Below are 20648 nucleotides of genomic sequence, written 5' to 3'. Positions count from 1 at the left end.
AGCGAGCATCTTCTGCAGATGTAACAGGCAGAGAGGCGGCATGGCTACAGAACACGACCACCACCAACCTGGAGGTGGTGATTTGGGTGTCTTGTTTCAACAGCCACCTCGTCCGGCTCAAGGGCGAGCAGCCGCTCCAAGTTCATGGTGGTGCACGACTGCCGCTGCCCCGGCCGAAGCAGCTCGCAGTCCGGGTAATCAATCTGCACAGCAGAGCACACAAGAAAAATGGTCAAGGCAAGCAGCACTCGAATCGCGACTGTCCAATGCAACAACTCCTTCCCATCTCCCAATATCTTCCATAGGACGAGTTCACACAAAATGCCACCAACACCTAAAATTCAAGAATTCCAGGATTTCAAGCACACAGAGAAGCAATAATCAAGAAGGGCAAAAAAGATTAAGCAGCAGTTCAATTTGGCTAAGCACAGATATACATGTGGAAGCATTATTTAGCACTCATTTATCTAAGTTTTGCTTCAGTTCACATTGCTTTATCAAGTCTTTCCATATTATTATCATTGTTATTCCTGCCTACCTTCCTGGCCTTATTCTAGCTTCCTAGAATCCTGCCTTCAATATTAGGTCAGTCAACACTACACGGTGCCAAGATCATCAAGAACATATGGAGAAGCAAGACTATGGATATATGTCCCTACAATTTTGGCAATTTACCTTGCCATGTATTCTAAATTTTCTTTTTACTGGCATCATCTCTGGTTTTTGCCCCTTGCTATTCAGTGCAAACAAGGATGTAAATTGTAAACTGAGGCTTAACACACTAAATGTGACACACAGGCTATGGTGGAACACCGTAGTGGCCAGATTCCGGATTGATTTAGACCGTCTGGAGTATTTTCGTGATTGCCTGTGCATTTCGCCTGTATTTTGAACTGCGGCCATTACAGCTGGGACTGAACCGGAGTCCTCTCACTCAGCAGCTGAGCACAGTAACCACTCACAGGCTCAGTGATTTGTGCAAACAACGATGGCTTTCTCTTCAACCTCACTGTCTACCCGCAGACTAATAAAAAGAATTATCTACGGGATTTTAACATGTCACTAAGTAGAAAATTGCTTTTAAGAGCTGGCCAGACAGATCCAATTAACAAATTTAAAGACTGAATTTAAATTCGAGGTACTTCCAAAGGCTCTTTTTTTTTTTTTTTCCTCGAGGAATCTAAGGCATTCAAGGATTTCCAGGGCTTAACCCTGGCAACTGGTTTCAGGAATTTGATGTCTGGAAAAAATGGGTTGCCCAGCAGATGGGGCTGCAATGATGACAGTACTAATTTGACCGATCAGCATTATAAAATTAAAAAAACAATAGTAACTAAATTGTCAAGAAGCTTGACAGCCACATCAAAAGGCTTTGAGCTAAGAATTACAAGATTGGAGCATGAGATGCCATCTAATAAAACAATCCATTGACTCTGAAATCAAGACAGGACTACTGGCACATGTATGTCTAGCACAAACTTCAGAAACCATTAGCATGCTGCCAGAAAAATGTGATAGAGGACAAGACAGATGGCACCAAACTTCCCTATCTTGATGGTGGGTAAAAAACCGACTTCAACTGCTAGTAGCCCAATGTTTGACGTTAAGTTTTTATATGGGAATATATGGATTCCAAGGGAAGGAAAGCATAGCAAGGGGCGGCAGAAAGTTAGGTGGGCGGAAGAGGTTAAGAATTTCGCAGGGGTCAAGTAAATGCAGCTAGCACAGGACCGGGTTAGATGGAGGAATATGGGAGAAGCCTTGTCCGGCAGTGGATATAGCCAGGCTGATAATTTTATATGGTATTTACAGTGCACATAATATCTCTGAAAATACCAAAGGAACGAACAAAGAATGTGATGCCCAATAGGTCAGCGTGTACTTGAAGTGATTTCATGGTTGCTTTATATTTCTGTGCAAGGACAAATGTGGCACAGATTGCTTGGGGACAAGCCTTAAATATAAATTTGCATTAGTCAACAATGATCAACCGCAACTAGAAATAAAGCTAGCCAAATATTTATGTCCTGTTTGTCATGACATGGATTTGCACTAACTTAAACCCCTCCAGCATGAATCTGTAATCATCTTAATTAATCCCCCATGGAAACTGGTTCAAGTGCTTGCTCTCCAAAGTGTGCACTTGAAATTTTTTTTCTTTCCACAATTCACTGCACTGAGAATTGAGGCAATGCAAAAGTATCCTGGGTGTTTTGAGCAGCATAAAGGTAAATATGGCAATCTGTTGTTAGGAACAGCACGAACACAGACAAGCACAAGAGACGAGAAGACTAGCGAACACAGTCCTAACCACCTCTGCAGAAATGACCCTGCGCTGGTTGCAAAAACCAAAATACAGAGCATTGCAGGTTGCCGAAGCCACAAGGGGAATAACATGTGCACTGTGTTAGCCAGTCTTCTCGTCTCCTGCAATTGTCTGTGCTCGCGCTGTTCCATACAGGACACATTTAACCAACAAGCCTGCCAAAACATTGTAAAGCAATCTACTACTTAATTGTTCATCGGGCCTTTCCATATGGTATCTTCTTGAACACTGCATGTCGTTCCCCTTGTGGCTTCAGGAACCTGCCGCACTTGGTACTTGTGTTTTTGCAACCAGTGCGTGTTCGCGCTGTTCCATATATTAACCAACTAGCCCGCCAAAACATTGTAACACAAATATCACAAGGTAAAGAATAATACTGGCAATGAAAGCTGCACCCACAATGGCTCTGCACTTGCCTTAGAGGCCCCCCTCCAACACCCATTGCCATGTCTTTTTTTTTTTTTTTCCTTTTTTCTTTCTCTAATATTTGCTATCACATATAGTTGTCGGATGCTATGAACAGGACCAGCACAATATAGGCAACACATGCAATCACCTCAAAAAAAAAAAAAAAGGAAAATGGTAGCAATCCACTTTAGTGGCACATAATGTCACCCCAGAGCCTTCATGTGTCATGATGGACAGTAAACAATTGAAAAAAAAAGAAAAAGAAGCAGGGAAAATTAAGCAACTATAATACTGCTCCTGAGCAACCAACATATCGCCCAGATTATGCAGTGCAGGGTGAAAGCCCCTCCCATATTACTTAACTAATCCAGTCCTGTGCCAGCTGTATCCACCTGATCCCTTCAAACTGCTTAACCTCCTCCGCCCAACTAACTTTCTGCCGGCCCCTGTGCCTGTACACTAGTTTTGGCAAATTAAGTGCCAATAATGCACACATGATTGACAGAGACAGGCTGATCCTCCAGTGATATATCAACAACGTTAACACAAGCCGGACCATACCGAGGGCTGGGAGGAAATGGAAAGAGCTTCAGCCCGATCAATCCCCGCCCTCCCCCCTCCCCTTCCTCAAGCCGCGCATGTTTCCGGTCGTGCGCCCGTTGTGCACGGGCGGCGAGGACAGAACGGAACAGGTCTTACCGTTCCAGTGCGTTCACCCGACGTCGAGAACGTCTCGGACGCGGCACGCTACGCCCATAGCGGGGGACCGCGGGCGCTAGTAGCGGCAGTTGAGCAGATACACAAATGCCGTCGTCGATCCAGTAAACGAACCGATGGTGCAAGAAGGTGTAGCGCACCGATCCGATAAGCAGCACAGTGAACGCGTTCGACGAAAACGGGCTCGTCGACGGCAGCGCTGCCGCGCGAGTGGCCTACGCCTCGATGCGGGGAATGACAAGCAGACGGCGGCGACAAGACGCCTCAGTCACGGGAAGCGGAAACCAAGAGTGCTATCACGGGTTACAGCGGAGAGTGAAAAGAAAAGGGAACTAGCGAAGGCCACACGTATAAAGACGGGAAACGCGCCGCGCGACGACACCCGCGCGACGATACGGTGTCGATGCGTCGTGTGGCAGTCAGCAGGATGCCGAGAGCTACCACCCGCATTGGTAAGACGCCCGACTACTGTGCCAGGGTACCCGGGTTCGATCCCGACCGCCGGCGGCTGCATTTCGATGGAGGCGAAGCGAAGAGGCTCCGTGTGCTGTGCGATGTCAGCGCACGTTAAAGATCCCCAGGTGGTCGAAATTTCGATCAAAGATGAATGTAGAACGCAGTGAAAGAAATACGAGACGCATTAACACTTATCTGGTGGCATGACTCGGGTGTTGCCTAGCTTTTTTGCCGTGCCTTCCCAAGCCTGATACAGCTGGGGAACACAGCAGTGAAAGCCCCTTCAAAGGAGCCCCCGGTCTATGGTCGTGAATTTGCATAGCAGGTTGAGTGTAACTTCAAGGCCGATTCCACTCCATAGCTGGAGGAAAGGGTCTCCCATCGACCAGCAGGCGATGTCCGCACGACATGCTAGCAGAAAACGATTGGTCAAAGCATCGAACGACATGTAAGAAGCGCAGACTGCACGTGGAATTTAAGAACGCCTAACACACCGATGTGGACATGCAGCGAAGTGAGCTGCGCTGACGTCACAAGAGGTGAAGGCACGGACGGCCGCGCTTGCTCGTTTCCCTCCATACTGGGACAAAGGAAAGCTGTGCACCTCTGAACCGACGCCCAAGTGTGCACCCGCGAATACAAAGGAGTTGCTGAGGAGCGCCGGCAACCGGAGCCCCTTCGCAGAACTTGGGCGACAAAAGACGCACCTGCGAGTGTTACGTCCGGAGGATTGCCCGCCGGGATGGAAAGTGCTGCGCTGAGGAGAACGTAGGTGATGTTGCAGCTGACATGTGTGCACATATCAGCAGCTAGGCCTATGGCACTGCCGATGCTAGCCAAAGCGGGAGCTTCGAGGTTTTCGCCATTGAGATGGCCCCACATCAAAATAAATTCTAGAAAGCAAATCGCCTGTAAATGTGGCCCGGCAGTCGGAAAGATCGCGTTTGCCTTCGCAAGAATGCAAACAACTCGTCGCACTGAAATCCAGCGTTTGACAGAAACCCGTCTGGTTGGGGCGGAAAAGCTTCGACAACACCATTTATTCAACACAATGAAGATGTTGGGTGCGCTGAAAAAAAAGCCAGAAAAGGGGGAAGGGCTTGACACAGGTCGAAGCACCCATATATAGAGTTTCAGCCGCGCTACGGAAGCCTTGTTCAGATTGTGAACAGGCCCCGTAGTAGAGTGGAAACGTCATTTTTTAAGACGATTGGTCGGCGCTCGAAACTCGTCACACTAGCCTGGCTCCGTTATCGACTGCGCACGCTCCGGGGATAGACATCCGTGAAGAAATCCCTCCACTCTCCCGCCGAGTTCTCAAATAACACCTCATGCAGAAAATAACTTCAACACAAAGCCAAAAAAGAATGTTAAGTATCCCGGACGCACTTGAGCAAGATCGCCAAAACCAGCACCCTGTGATGCGTCTCATAAACCACGAGTAAGCGAGCCCCACAGCCAGGGTCAGCAAGTTTTTAGAGGAGCGTCGCGAAATGCGTGTTTTCGCCAATAATAAAAAATGGCGCAAATAATTTACTTAACCGAATCGGAAGAACCTACAACTTCCTGCCTCCGCCACCAAGCCTTTCGCTAGGAAGGAAGGGCTAAAAGAGGCGGCCGCGCAACGCGCCGCTCGGCCATTTTTCACGTCGAGGAAGAGCTGAGCAGCAGCTAGTCTAGTTCTGTTGAAGCCAGGAAACGCGCGGTGGTGAGAACAACTGTCCGCATTGTGCAGTCTCGGCGGCGAGCTTCTCTCGAGAAGAGAGCGTGGCGCAATCGCGTGAAACGCCGTTACCGCCAATCTCCGACAGCGTAGGCACGGGACGACGCCTCCAAGTACGCCAGACAAGGGTCGTACGTTCACACCGCTTTACGTGCAGACGTACTAATCAAAACACGCCCTCCCTGCGACATCTGCCGCAAGAAAACGAGCAGACTAGCACAATTAATTAGTCATGCCCGCCTACAGCAATGCACCGTTTCAGTGCTCACAGCAACGGCACAATGAAATGCCCAAGTATCGCGCGTAGTACATACTTTCATCGCGCGTCATCTGAACCGGACTACTTGGCGTGGTCGTGATGCGGCGCGGTTGATTACTTCACTCAAAAGAATCATAGATTATGAAAGGTCCTCCTCATCCAAGATATATTACCCCCTAAAAGGCTGAAAAGCAAAGCACCTCTGACCAAGGCTGTGACTGCAAATTCGACAATTTCGGCGCGCGGAACGAGCCTCCACTGCAGGAGTATAACGAGGCTACATATACTTGCGCCTGAAACCGAAGTCAACTGTGCGAAACGTCATGCTGCAAGCCCCAACTCCATTCGACATGTTTCAAAACGTCTTACGTTGTTACAATTTCAGATGACACCCTCTCGCCACACGAGTAGCGCCGCCGGAGGCGACACCGCGACCCACTAGGGCACGACCGTCCATCATCTCAAGTGTGACGCGAACCCGCATTCTCGAGTGCCCCGCCGCAAGCAGGAGTCACGGAAGGGGCCACCAACACTGCGCATCCAAAGTCTCGCCTTATCTATACCTTATCGGCAAACTGCCGCCTATCTTGGAGCTTCATGTGCGTACAGTGTGCGCTGCCAAGCCTACGGGCTTCGAGTGCAGCGCGTTCAAACACTACCCAAGTGGCCGGCCAGAGATCACTGACGACCAGTAGCCGCAGTTGAACGTTAAAAATGGGACACGACCACTCGGGCGATCGCCGGCCCGATTTCGATAATACCGCACATGCGTAAGGAATGTGCTGCAGCACGAGGCGCGGGTTTGAGAAGAAGCGAGGTCAAGCTTTGTGCGCACGTTCGCGGACAACAGCGCCCATGAACTTAAGGTTGGAAGCGGATACACTTGGTTGTGCTCCACGAGATGCATGCGTTTCCGCCGCGCGAATAGACACACTTGGCAGTCGTACACATGAATCTATGAACAAAAGAGGACGCCATATGGCGCTTTCAAACAAACAAACAAAAAAGCATGCAAACTCTGTCACGTTTATTGTGGTTAGAAAAAGCACAAGGTACGAGTCGGCTATAATACACCGATTCGGATTCATTAACCAAAGCCCCGCGCCTTCGCATCTGCTGAGAGGCCGGTCAAAGTCCGTGCAGCAAAACAAGCAAGTGTGAGCAAGCGAAGCAACATAGGGCGCCGTTGGGAAAAATATCTAAACCAACCTGCCGCGTGGCCGACTCCCGAAGACGTTCGCAGCCCGCCCCATTCTGGTGAGTCAGCTTCCGCGCAGAGTCCAAAAACTAACGGTACAGCTTAGAAATCGAATCAGCCGCTCCTCACGCAGACGGGGCCGAAAAGTGGCCGCCGGGCGCCCGGATTTCAAGTAGATCTGTTAACTATCGTGGTGGTTGAAATACGACAGGGCACTAACAGCCTTTTTCTTTTTTTCTTTTTTTTTTTTCAACGAGCGGTTATCCTACGCATGACAGCCAGCCAACTGCAAAAGACAGCAATGCCAGTCTTCTGTACTTTCCCTGTCGCGCTGCTTCCCATCACAAGATTAGAAAGGAGATCTGTGAAGTACACCTGATTGTGCTACATGGCAACCTTTGTTTTAAATAGTACGGATGATACCAGGCAAAACTACTAGTTCGCTTTATATTATAGGGTTTGTCGTCCCAAAGTGAATCAGGCTACGAGGGATGCCTTGAGTGGAAGGCCCCGGAAATTTTCGGCCAACTGGGGCACTGCCAGAGAGCATAGTACACTGGCGCCTCGCGTTTCACCTCCATCGAAAAGCTGCCGCCAGGACAGGACTCGCGTTCTCGGGGTACCCAGTCGAGCACCCTAACTGCCGAGACACGGGGTTCAAGCCAAAACGTCCGAGATTGGATTGAGCGCCATCGGCGAATCCCGGGAGAAGCGGAGGATGCTGCTAAGAGGAACTGGGCCCTGAAGCGCGCAACAGGAGCGAAGAACGAACACGGCGACCTGAATTCGCGGTTTCCTCAATCGAGTAGCCGCCAAGGAGGAGGATACGAGGCGACCACGATGCGCGGTAGCGGCCAGATTGCCATCGCGTACACAAAAGGCGCACGCCGCGAGCGCGTTGCCCGTTGATAAGCGACGTTTTTCTCCCACCACTTTGCTCCGGCCTATATATATAATACACCGCGGCTGCATTTTTTTTTTTTTTTTTTTTGCCGCGCGCAAAGGAAACTGGAGACGATCTTGTCGCAAAACGCCAGCCGCTCCGAAAGCTGCGAGAAGACAAAAACAAAAGCAACCTGGATCACCGGGATTAGGAAGAAGCAGGCCGCGAGCGAACGCTCTGGAATGCCTTCCCATCTCTTCCTCACGGGCCGCCGAAGCGGCAGCAATCAGATGATCGTTCCTCGACGCCCGCGGGGTTTTCGCACGCGCCGATTCCGCGGACTTCGGGCGCATCCGGTACCTTTCCAAAGAGAGCCTTTTGTGGCTCCGCGCAACGAAGCTCACGCGCCGGGGAGCGCGTTGTTTTCCCCGGCTGCTGATTCACGACAGCGCGGGCGCAAGTTTTCTTCTTTGCGTGCCTCCGGCGAAGGAATTTTATCGCGAAGTGAGGCCGACGCGGACGAACCGAAGGGGATTCAAGCCGTACGGGAGCAAAGCGAAAAGTCCTTTTCGATTCGAGTATCGCTGATACAAGCAATTGCTCTCTGAACTAGTAGTGCGGAATTAGCTGCAGCGTCGACAAGCCCGAAACGCAGCGGTCCGAATGTTTTTTCTTAGAAGCTTTACCTCCTTAAATGGTGACTGACAGATTCCGTTAGTGCGGCAGACTTCAAAGTAACGGCGAGTCGATCGATGCGTGTACGCGATTTTGTTTTCTGGTTTGGTTTGCGGGGTTTACGTCCCAAAGCAACTCAGGCTATGAGAGACGCCGTAGTGGAGGACTCCGGAAATTTCGACCACCTGGGGTTCTTTAACGTGCACTGACATCGCACAGCACACGGGCGCCATGCTTCTCGCCTCCATCGAAAAGCTGCCGCCGAGGCCGGGATTCGATCCCGCGTCCTTGGGAACAGTAGTCGAGCGCCGTAACCACTGCGCCACCCCGGCGGGGTGCGATTTTGTTTTCTGTGCGCGCACGGGCGCACTTATTCCTGGAGCCTTTCTGTGAAGCAAACTGTATTTGCATCATATAATTTTATTTCTGACGTGCCTATCCGGTGATGGGGCCACGATTTACAGGAAATACAGCCCAAAACCGGGCGAATAAATTTTGAGAAACCACGCATCAACGTTCCATATGTAATAAAGGGAAGAGAACCTCAATCATCAGAACAGGTGAGGAATGACGACGTACCGGATCAACAGAGCCTCCCATCGCTAACGCTATGCCAATTGTGCCCGCAACTATGAAACCGAATCTGTACAGAAAAAAAAAAAAAAAAAAAAACTAAACACTGACGGCTAGTTTGGACAAGCAGTTCTAAAGTGATGAGACGAAAAAAAAATAAAAAAAATAACCCTGCGCAGGCAAAGCATATACGCCCAGAAACACTCTGAAGACTGCATTACTCATGTACATGTAGCTCTGATGCGGCCAAACTATTCTGATCACTTTGACAAATGCAAAAGGAAAAAAAAAAAAAAAAAAACAGGAAAACTAGGGGGGGCGTCACTAATTCTAGCTTCGCATGTTTTGAATTCTAATCTGCCCGCAGCGGACAAACAGGGAAATCGCCTTGCCAATATAAACAAAGAGCGAGCCAGCGTGCGGAACGACGGAGCAGTGCAACGTATACCAACAACTGGTCATTCTGACAGCGTCCGGTTTGCTTAGCGTTCGCAGAAGAAAACCCAATAAGCAGTGCTAGCGGCTGACGTCGATGTCAATGGGAGGCGCCTACGAGCTGAACACACGGCAGCAGCAGTGCGCACTCGCGTTCCTTGCATCCGTCTCGAGAAGCCTTCTTGGGCCCATGCGTGGCGCACTTCGCACTAAATCGACGGTTAATCACCAGCGGCAGGTGAAGTTCTCTCGTTGGTTGAAGTGCTCGAATACCCGAACGAAAGCGCGACGTTAGCCAGCTCGATCCCATGGCGGCACAGAGCATCGCAACAGGCGGAAGATGCGTCTGTTTGGGCCGCGACAAGAAGACCAGACGACATCCGGCGTCTCGACTGCGCGAGTAATTGCGAAGAGCGCAGAACTAAGGGTTAAAAGTGTAAGGCATGCGTGCAAGACGAAGTGGTACCTGTCTTCCTTATTGGCAAACGCAAGGCGTAGCAGTACCAAGACAGCCAGCTCCACACGCGCACATTGTGCGCCAGGAAGTATGAACACATGAAGGGATTCCGTTCAATAAAACTTGGCAGTACTACATAAAACCCGGACACAAGCTCATACTCGTCACACAGTATTGGTCATTAAAACGCGCTATTCGGTAAAATCCGGGCCATGTTGAAAAGTCGAGCGAAAAAGAAAAAAAAAAGGGGAGGGGGGGGGGGGTGGGTACAGGCGGCATTTCAGAAAGAGGCAGCATTCCACTATACGTACACCTGCATGGAAAACGGAACGATGTGAAAATAAGCCAAAGTGCTGCGAGCCACTGGAAAAGGTGGCCACAAAAGCAGCCACGCAACGAACGAGCGCGTCGCGTACGTCCCTTCAGACAATCCCGATTCTGGCGCGCGGAAGATTTCGTCTATCCTGCCGGCGCGTACCTGCGTGCGCGAATAATAATGGACGGGACATCCGCACCACGACTGCAACGACCCGCATTTTGCATCACAAAAAATATACGCAGCCCCCGTAGATAGCCGCCGCCATCGCGGAACGAGCGCCCTCCTCCCGACGACGCGTCGCTCAGAGTGGGCGACAGTCAGCGCGGAAGTGAGTCAGAGAAAAGCCGAGATCTGAGCCAGCGATACTCCCGCGCCATTGCTACAACCACAAGCTGCGCCCAACCAGTCGTGCAACAGGCAGGAACTTCTCTGGGGATGGAAATATGCGCGGCATGCGCCCCGCATCGGCGACGCAGATGGTTGGTTGGTTTATGAGCTTTAACGTCTCGGAACAACTCAGGCTATGCGAGACGCCGTAGTGGGGGGCTCCGGAAATTTCGACCACCTGGGGGTTCTTTAATGTGCACTGACGTCGCACAGCACACGGGAGCCTTGCTTTTCGCCTCCATCGAAAAGCGGCCGCCACGGCCTCTTTCATTTGTGTATCATTACGAGCCGTTTAAGTTCCCGATATTTGTCTCTCTATATATACCATGGACATCATTACGATGCTGCGATATGAAGCCCCTTCGCATTTATGCTAAATCCGACGGCCTGAGACAACACTACGCTCCTGAGTCATGTCGCTGTTCCAAAGCATGGAAACCAAGTGGCAACAATGAAGGTGTACCTTTGCTTTCTTTCATCCGCGATCTGTTTCATTCAGCGACTGAGGCGTGGTGTATATTATAATGGGGCAATTTTTGTAAACATCTGCGAACTTGCACTTTAAGCGCGATAGCGTTAAAGGACCCGTTCACCGAAAATCCGGAGGACGTTGGCAGCGAAACATCACGAGCATGGCACTAGCAGGTGGCAGCGGACACGGCTGAGCACTAATTGGACGCTGGGTTGCCTGACGCTACGTCTGGCGGAAGCCGCCAACTCGGGCCTCTCCTTTCATGTAATAGGGTGATATCAAGAGAAGCCTAACCTTGCACTCACGTTATCCCTAGGCCCCGCAGGCTCATACGGCTCGGTGAAAGGGGGGCTTTACACGCGGGCTGGCAGCCTATACGCCACCGAGTCATACCCTTAAAGGCGGAGCTTAAGTGTGCCCCATAATCTGTTTTTCAAACTACGAGAACTACGTCGGCATAGTCGATCAGGTGGGTTCTTACAGTAAGGCGGGACAGAGCTTAATGATTCGACAGTTAATTAAAATTAGTTCATAAAGTGACGTCGGTCGCGGTCCTTATACACCAAATACAGAGACCGTTTGTGTATTTGATAACATCGGAGAAGGTGACACGACTTTGATGATAACGTTATGCGTAACAACGGCGTTATAAAATTATGGAATGCTAGAAAGTCAACTCTACGAGCTTTCAGATGCGAATTTTCGACATTTCGAATCGCATCGCGGATTAAGAAAATTTAACTGGGCTCATCGGCCATTTTTACGGCCTTAAATTTCGCAAGGGAAAATCAACATAAATAGACGAGTTAACTGTGTAATGATTAAGCTCTATCACGCAAATAGCTTCTGGCTTGCTGTAAAACCCAACTTTCAGAGATGTATCTCTCGTAAAATTCAGGTTTGCAAATGGTAAAAAAAAAAAAACGGTATATTTCCATGGTGGATATTTTCTTAGGCATACCCTAGGACTAACGTACATTCGGCCACTGATCCCAGAGCAACGGTTCCAAACCAGGCCGTGCAAGCACAATGTTCAAAAACCAGCCGTTCTACGGCACCATGAAATATATAGTTTTCAGCCGGCCTCCACTATAGCCCCCCAGACAGCATATTTAAAACGAGACCAGAAGCTGTACAAGGCAGAAAGGTGTTCGATGCGCGCACATCACACTCCGTCTGCTAAACGCCCGGCCGTAAAGAAGCCTCGCGTCTGCAGCCATGACAGATGAGGGGAAACGTACACCCGCGCTTAATGTGACCTCAAACGCACTGGCAGAAGCTTTTACTTATTCTGGGCACAATGCGGGTCAAGCTGGTAAATGCAGGAAGAGCTTTAACCCCAAAACAAAATTATGAAATTCGCCCATTACAAAAGCAAGTACATGATGAGCATCAGGACACAATTTCACGACCGCGCGTTGGCTTTGCAGCTAAAATCTGAACGCTGAAAACTTCTCTGCTCGCGTAAATGACCTGTTGATTACCTCTTCCCTCCAAGCGCTAGCTCGCGTGTGCTTACAGATCTGTAACCACTCGGCTGTTAACGAAACGCTCGAGTTTTGAAGAGGAGACTATTCGAGCTAAACTCAAATAAACGTTCCCGGAGCAAGCACATGGCCCGGTTAGGGCTCAAACACAAACAAACACGGGTAGAAAAAACAAAGCGTAGGCTGTGTCCAGGGCGTGAAGCGGCCCGGTGTGCAAACACTCGCGCGCCGGCCGACCTAGACGGCCACCGAGGCAACACTCCAGGGAAGGCGGGGAACCACCGGAGGTCGGCACCGAAGAAAGGCGCCAGCAGCGTCATCCGCGCGGGACGAACGCTTTTGGGCCAAGTGCTGTTCCGGTGAGCGTGAGCCCCTCCTCCCCCCTTGCTTCCGGTCCCCGTTCCTCCTCGTTCCTGCAACTTCCGTTCTTCGCCGGGGGCACACAACGGGTTTTTACCGCGCCCTCTCACTCCTGCAGCCACAGGCGTCCCGACACTGGAGCGGCGCCACCCGCATATGACCGACCCACCCATCATGGTGGGCATCTAAGTAGGTGCCACCACGAAGCCGGGGTTTGTTCGCCGAGGGCGATCGCGCCTGAGGAATTGGCGCCCACGACAAACGGGGTGAAGAGTTAAACGAACATAAGCCCCCACTGAAATTCACGCAAGCAAGTTGAGGCGAAGCCAGTTTGCTATCGTACCATGCTTTTGCAGATAGGCCGCACTTGTAGGTCCATCCAATATGCAAACGGAACAAGGTTTGAGCATTCATTAAAGGATTTACTCCACCATCGCGTATGAAAAGTACACCTTTCTTTTCTCTCTCTCTTTTCTAACTAGTTTTCCTCTTGGCGTATACAATATCTCGAGGTGACTTTCAACTGCAGTAGAAAGCCTAAAATTCCCTCTTTTTGCGGAAATTTGTTTCCCCTGCACATATTCAAGGGACATGCAGAAGCACATCGTTCAACGGTTCGCAAACTCCCACGAGTGAAACCGAAACCGAAGCTTTATAAAAGGGTGACCCTATTGATAAGGGGGAAGGGGGGGGGGGGGGTTATGACAGTGAAAGGGTGTGGGCTCGGTGCGTTCAGCGTCCCCCTAATCACTCCGACCCTATTCTAAACCTGCATAGTCACTCCCTTCCGTGAGGCTAAGCATAGAAACCAACTGTGAAATATTGTTCCAGGGGAGCATCGCGCATGCTTCGCACGTGGAACTAAAACGTACAGCCGCAGTCAAACATTCAAGGAAAGCGATATGAGCAAAAAAAAAATGAAAAATTCACTTCATCCCGATCTTTTCCTGCATCCTGAAATAGGTGCACGCACCGTAACTGGGATTTTGCGAACTGCACGCTGCACCTAATACCTCAAACAATGAGGCCTGGGTGGAAAGAAACTTCTGTTCTTCGTAGAAATCATCCTCCATAAACTGTTCACTACCGCTCGATGACGAGGCAGAAAATGCACCTCGAAGAACGTCCTCCGACCAGTGGCGTCCGCCTAGTGTCATGGCGTCAAGACAACTGGTCGTAGTTGTCACGACCATTGTCAGTCTCCTGCAATATCACGCTAGCAGGTGAAAAGTGATGAAACGTCATGACAAATGGTAGCAGTGATGTTCCATTTAGGTAATTTTCAATTTTTCGCGAAACCCGAGGAACAAAATTTGAAAAAAAAAAGGAAGAAAGAAAGAAACGGGGAACTTTAAGCAATTTCAGGGTAGTACCGAACTTAAGTAACTTTTTACAAATAGATTGAGTTTTCAAGCTTCTGCTGAATAGGGGGTCTTGGGCCTGAAATACGAACTTAATGCAATTTTCGGAATTATCGATAATAGCTTGGTTCATTCCTAATCGGTCGACGCCATTTATTGGGAGAGCTCACGCTTTGAGGGGCATCTGGCGATTCGCACTTGACTCCACTGCAGCAAATTCCCGTACGTGACATAGCAGTACGAGCCACGCCACCCTGGCAGCTCCCACGGCGCCCCTAGGCCCAGCTGTGCAAACAAACCGAGACGGCGGCAGCCCACCCAAATTCCAACCACAAAGAACAAAAAAAAAAAAAGGATGAAGCAGCGCGCGGCCACAGCGTTCCTTACCGGCAGCACGCGCCGCGGCCGTCCCTCCATCGGCGGCAAGTCACGCGTGTCAGCCGCATCTGCCCACCGCAAAGCATATCTGAATGCATCACCCTTCGCCTCCAAGTAGAAGGAGAGAAGCCGCGACACATCCAATATAAATGCTAACAACGAGCGCCCAGATCCGATCTCTCCTCCGACAGGATCGAAGATTCGGTTCGCCCTTTTGTCCTCCCCTTCAAAGGACCGGTACACAGCACAACCTGCACGCGCGGACTTCAGCTGCGCAAGAAACAAAATCCAAGTGCACATTTGCAGCTCGAGTGGGCGTTTATTAAGGTGCCCAGAATTGACATGCGGTCGCACAAGGAGGCGCCGAACAGCGAATGCAAATTAGGTCTCGTTCCCGCTACACCTCTTGGGGAGAGACCGGAAAGGTCAGAAGGTCCGTGAATTGTACTAGAAGGTCTGCGGGGGCACAAATGTGCGAGGGAAGCTTGACTAGTCGCGCTACGACCGTTCGTTTCGGGGGACGCAACCAGTGGCAACGCTCTTTGAACGACGACGCGTGGGCCCCTGTTCGAAGTCGAAATTACAACGGAGAACGAAGCAACGCTTTAAGAAAAATTAAATAAAAAGCACCGAGTTTCACCTACAGAGAAGGAAAAAGCAGCCCGATAGCTAAATAAAGAATTCGCAACAACAACAACAAAAAGCTGAACACATAAATCAGGTGGGTCTGAACAAAAAGACAACTCAATATATAGTTGTTTTTTTGTTGTTTTTTATAACGCGTCGGCACGTACGTATAGTCTGATACAACAGAGGGACGAAGAGGTAGGTGCCCCTGAAGGGAATTCCTTCAACCAATGGGATGGACTGATTCTCATAACGTCGTGGATAGCCAGGTGGTCCCCTGGTCATGCTGGCGTGACATTGCAGGGTGCGGCAGATAAGAGAGGACTTGTGGCGGCTTAATAAGATTAACTGCGGCATCATGAGAACCCCTCGACATTTACTGAAGGGCTTCTTTAGGGCGACTTCGTTCTTGAGCTGTATAACGCGATAGGCAGATAAACGATTATTGGAAGGACCGCGGTCCACTGAAGAGCAAATGCAAGCCGCTGCCGACGCGCGAAAAGTGGAGCAACGTGCGGTGGAAGGAAGCGACCATCCCGCTCTTGTTTTGGACCCGTACGACGGACGCGCTGAGTAAGGCGTTTCGCAGCGGCGTCCGGGAGGCGCGCGCACCGAGGAGACGACGCGTGGAAGGCGGCGTAATTACGCAACGACCGCCAGTATGCGAGCGCTCGCGTGGGATTTCGATGCCGCGCCAATGCGCGCTCACGCCCTCTTGAGAATGGTCCCCGGCGGATGCTGTGACGAACGGGAAACCGGCGTAATGCATGCCGCCAGAGTGATTCCTCTGGCGACAACCCCGACACCATCCAGTAAACAGTACACGCACTTGATGATAGTAAGCGAAGCTGAGGGTTGCACGAACGGGGGCGGAAGTATGCGAGCTCTAGTCAGGTACTTCCCCGCCGTTGACGCACGCGAGGTCTGCGATAATAGACAATGGTCTGTCATACCACTTTGTATTTCCCTCCTGACCGCAGAGGGGAGACTTGTAGCACTTTCTTTCAGACGAGGAAAGAGTATTATTTACTCGTGCCGGTACATTCCCAGGGAAATTATACGGGAGCGTAATGCTCTCGAGTAGTTACGTCAAGGAATAATACAAGCTGTGGTTCTAATTTCGTACACTTACCGGACCCGGGTTACGGGCCCGATGCACGACGGGCATGCGTCACCAGCCCGCACATCGGTTCGTGTACGAGCAGTAAGTACACGCGTTCAGCGGCCTCGCGAACACAGCCGGGATAACTCACCGCAAGGGGGCCCCCACTCACGCACCTGCAGCGCCGCTAACCTTCGTACGAACGAGTGACGCAGACTGGATACCGCAGACCGGACGCCGGAAGCGCTAAGCCTCCACTATACCTCCACTGAGATGTTACGTATTGCCGTTGACACCGCAACAGACGGGGTGCGGGAAACGGAATTATGAAGGCGGACGTTTAATACCTGCAGTCATACCAGCTCCAAAATTGATGACGTTTTCAACAAAGACGTCTCATTTCTGGAAAAAGACACAGCGGTGTCACTGGGAGGTGGAACAATAAAGCTCCACTTTCTGCGCCTAATCTTTTCAAAAATAAGTTTCAGGATTCGGGCCGAGAGTTGTTGGTTGGTTGGTTGGTTTGTGGGGTTTAACGTCCCAAAGCAACTCAGGCTATGAGAGACGCCGTAGTGGAGGACTCCGGAAATTTCGACCACCTGGGGTTCTTTAACGTGCGCTGACATCGCACAGCACACGGGCGCCTTGCTTTTCGCCTCCATCGAAAAGCTGCCGCCGAGGCGTAATTACAGAGTATAAAAGTTTTGGATCCCAATTAAAATTCTCTTTTCCTCTGGCCAGCAGCCACAGTATAAGCTCTATAGTACGGCCTTACGGCCGCTCACTGCTGCTGCTATGCTTTACCTGCATCAAAACGTGAGGGAAGAAAAGACGCCCGTACAAAAACTACACAACCCCTTCTCATGCACATTAAACGACCCCAATGCTTGTCATCTGCGTTTAGTCTTTTACACTGGGTGGCGCCGCGAGTACAGCTTTTATTGGGTGCCTCAAAGCCCTCGCGACGCTGACCATCGAGGCAGACCCGGTTTTCATAGAATGTCTAAATTCGGCACTACAGCATAGGCGCCAAGGCATATAAGTTCTTCGAGGGCTGGTTATGTGCACTAGAAAAAGTCTAGGACGTGTGACATCGTCTCCGGGGCCATCTGCCACAAAGGCGCGACTGTTATGTCATGTAAATGAACAAAAGGGCACACAGTTAAGGTGCATGAGCGGCGAGGTATGAGACGACAAAACAATGAAGCTTTACAACAGCGCTAGTCGACACCGACAGAAAATACAACAAAGCTAGTAAGGTTTATCAAAACCTCCACTTTCCTGCACGTTATCGTACACCAGGACCCTACAAAGAGGGGAGGAGGGGGGATAAATCGAGCTGATTTAATCCCCCTCTCCACCGGTTCCTATGGCTTTTGACAGTGCTCTTTCCTTGTCCAGTACAGCCAAGTCCCTCTCCCGAAAATAATTCCTGGCTGTCTGCCTGTAGAGCACGTTTCAAATTCGGACACTCCTCAAACCCTGTTCAGCATCTGCAAGCTCCACTATTTAAAGTCGACAACTTTCCATATGCAAAGAATTGGTGGATAGTAAAGAATAAAGCCTCTCTGCTCCAGAAAAGCCAAAAGGTTTAATTAGCAGTACCCTGACACAAGCTCAGCAAGTTGGCTCGCATTCAAGAATACACAAAATTTTCTTACCCCACTTCTGGTTTAGGTATTTGCCAATTCCTTGCGTATAAATCCTATCACCTCATGAAATTCATTCATGCCCAACAAGTAATTTATATTTGCATTTGCTCTGCCACTCTGTTTCGAGTTCCGGCTGCCGAACGAAGGCTTCGATGTCACAAGCTAATAGAGAGGTTTGGCATAGCAGAGCACAGGCGTAGTGGCGTAGATGTACGCCGGTTTACCATGCATCTATCTGCGCGCGCACAGTGGCGGGGGTGGGGCAAGGTGTGGCCACTACGCGTGCTTCCGGTAAACCGATATACGTTTACGCTAATACGCCTCTACTATGCTAAATTTCTCCAGTACAAGAGCTGCTATACAATACATTCGCTGCTCTCTGGTTTTAATTGACGCAAACGCTTAGCTGCTGCCGGAATGACAGCGACTGGACGAGGAGCAGTTTTTGTGAGTCTCAAATGATCTAACACAACCTGGTGCCGTCTGAAACATCTTTAGGTAACCTGAAACCGAAACAGTGAGGGAGAAGAAATGCAATAAGTTATTCACACAGCGTAGGCAAATTTCACGCGGTTACATAATTACTAAGCGCTTACGCCGTGGTGGAGGGCTCCGGAAATTTCGACCATCTGGAATTCTTTCACGTGCAACTGACATGGCATAAAACCCAGCAGCGTTGTTGTTTTTTTGCCTCCATCAACTAACGCATAATCCTAGCAGAAATACCGTTAGAAAGGTTTGATACCTTTACCCCTTTAAGATATCGACAGCGCTATGACAAACAATGTGAAAGCAAGAGAAGATCGTTCTGTATCGTCGCCTTGCTGACCGAGTCCGAGCTTACCGTGGTCTTCCCTGGATTACCGGGCTTGATGCTCCGACAATGTCCAAGTAGACTGAAGAGAAAATGCGTTGGCAGCCTGACCTGGTTCACTGGAAACTCGGACAGGGAAGACGGGTATTTAAAATCTGCGCCGTCGACCCGTGCCCAATCGACAATGGCGCACTGCACCAACTTTCGAACTGACCGCTTTGGTGGGAACAGAGAGAGTGTGCCAGCCAAAAGGTGGAAAGCGATACTTCAAACACGCGGAGCCAGATGCACCTGACCAGGCGCTCTGGCTGCAGCGTTTTCGTTCAGGCGAATTGATAAACACAAAAGAGAATCTGCTTTCTCGTTCGTTCTTTACCACGGCGCAGGAGCCTCACCGAAGGCCACATGCTCGCATGATCGCGTTTCATTCACCGGCGACCGAGCGTCTGGGGAACAGCCGGCCATCTCAGAGCTAGGTCCATGTAGAAGGACATCGCACCGAATGGAAGACAGAGATCTCACTGCTCTTATTTTATTGTTTGGCAGGTACCGAAGCTCGCAAGCAGCGTGTACGCAGCAAACACTAGACGCCGTCGTGCGCGTGGGAGCCTCGATGCGCCCCGGCCCCAAGCAGAGGCGGCGATGCATCGCGTTACCGCGCCGCCGCCAGGTCCGGGCATCCGGTCGCTGCACACGGCACGAGCCTCTGCGTTATGGACGCCGCCAAGGGCTCTGCGCAATAGCGCCTGCGTCCGAACCGTGCACGTGACTGCTACCAGATGCCCTGTCTGTCATTACTCTTATCTGTCGAAGGCGGCTATAATGTGCGCGATATCGTATAACGAAGCTTTCTCATCTTGTCGCCACACGAACAGAAATGTACAAGATGCGGGGCCCAACAAATGGAACGCGCATGTCCAGACTATCCGGCTTCTTTCTTCTTCCCTTTTTTCAGGTGAGTCTGCACCCCGTTAAATTTTGTCTGACTGCGATCTCGGACTTGCAGGGTGAAACCGACGCCATCTTGACACAATTTCACGACAGCGATTGCGCAGTTCTTTCAAGCGCACATCATAAGGGGACGGAATGCCACGCGCCTTGTTTCGCTGCTGTCGGCCATCACCGCGCGGAAGAAAAGCCAGCAACAGTGCGCGCCCGGGGACGGATGCGCTGCTTCCCACGGGTGCTCTCCTGTCCGCCCGAGCTGCAGGCAGTGAGAAACACGGCGTCACCCCATTAGCTGGGAACGGATGGGTTCGGCTGCCTCCGTCCCAGCGATGGAGGTGACGGCCAACGTCACGTCCTCGCTCGCCCGCGGGAGCGCGCGCAGCGTGACCTCGATTCTCCGGCGCTCGCGTCACTTCCCGGGCCGCCCGCGACGGCCGAATCGAAGCGACAGAAAAGGAGTCGCCCAAGGGCGGCGACCACACGCGCATGAATTCGCCCCCGAAGAAAAGACCGGGGTCGCCGCGCTTCCACTGCGAGCATCACGCGAAACATGAGCCACGAATGGCAGTGAATACGAAAGCGATCTCAGAATAGCTCCTCCGCGCTGTCATTCCATCGACTGTTTGGTTAG

At 50.8% G+C, this 20648-nt stretch overlaps 1 protein-coding gene across 13 annotated transcripts in view; it reads right to left on the bottom strand.

Annotated features, from left to right (window-relative positions):
* LOC146182824 (rap guanine nucleotide exchange factor 6-like) overlaps positions 1–20648 on the bottom strand; it is a 582921-nt gene that overhangs the window by 54096 nt on the left and 508177 nt on the right. For 11 of the 13 annotated variants that reach the window (XM_084608931.1, XM_084608930.1, XM_084608929.1 and 8 more), the window contains one exon: positions 69–203. In XM_084608931.1, the coding sequence (XP_084465057.1) occupies positions 69–203 (135 nt within the window). Of the gene's footprint in view, positions 1–68; positions 204–3433; positions 3693–6258; positions 6281–20648 lie in introns of those variants that run through there. The other 2 variants (XM_084608941.1, XM_084608940.1) reach the window with 2 other exon arrangements.

Source organism: Amblyomma maculatum, chromosome 7, assembly GCF_055883805.1.
Source record: "Amblyomma maculatum isolate TAMU_Amacu chromosome 7, ASM5588380v1, whole genome shotgun sequence".
Taxonomy (NCBI): domain Eukaryota; kingdom Metazoa; phylum Arthropoda; class Arachnida; order Ixodida; family Ixodidae; genus Amblyomma; species Amblyomma maculatum.
This window is presented reverse-complemented; position numbering and strand designations above follow the sequence as displayed.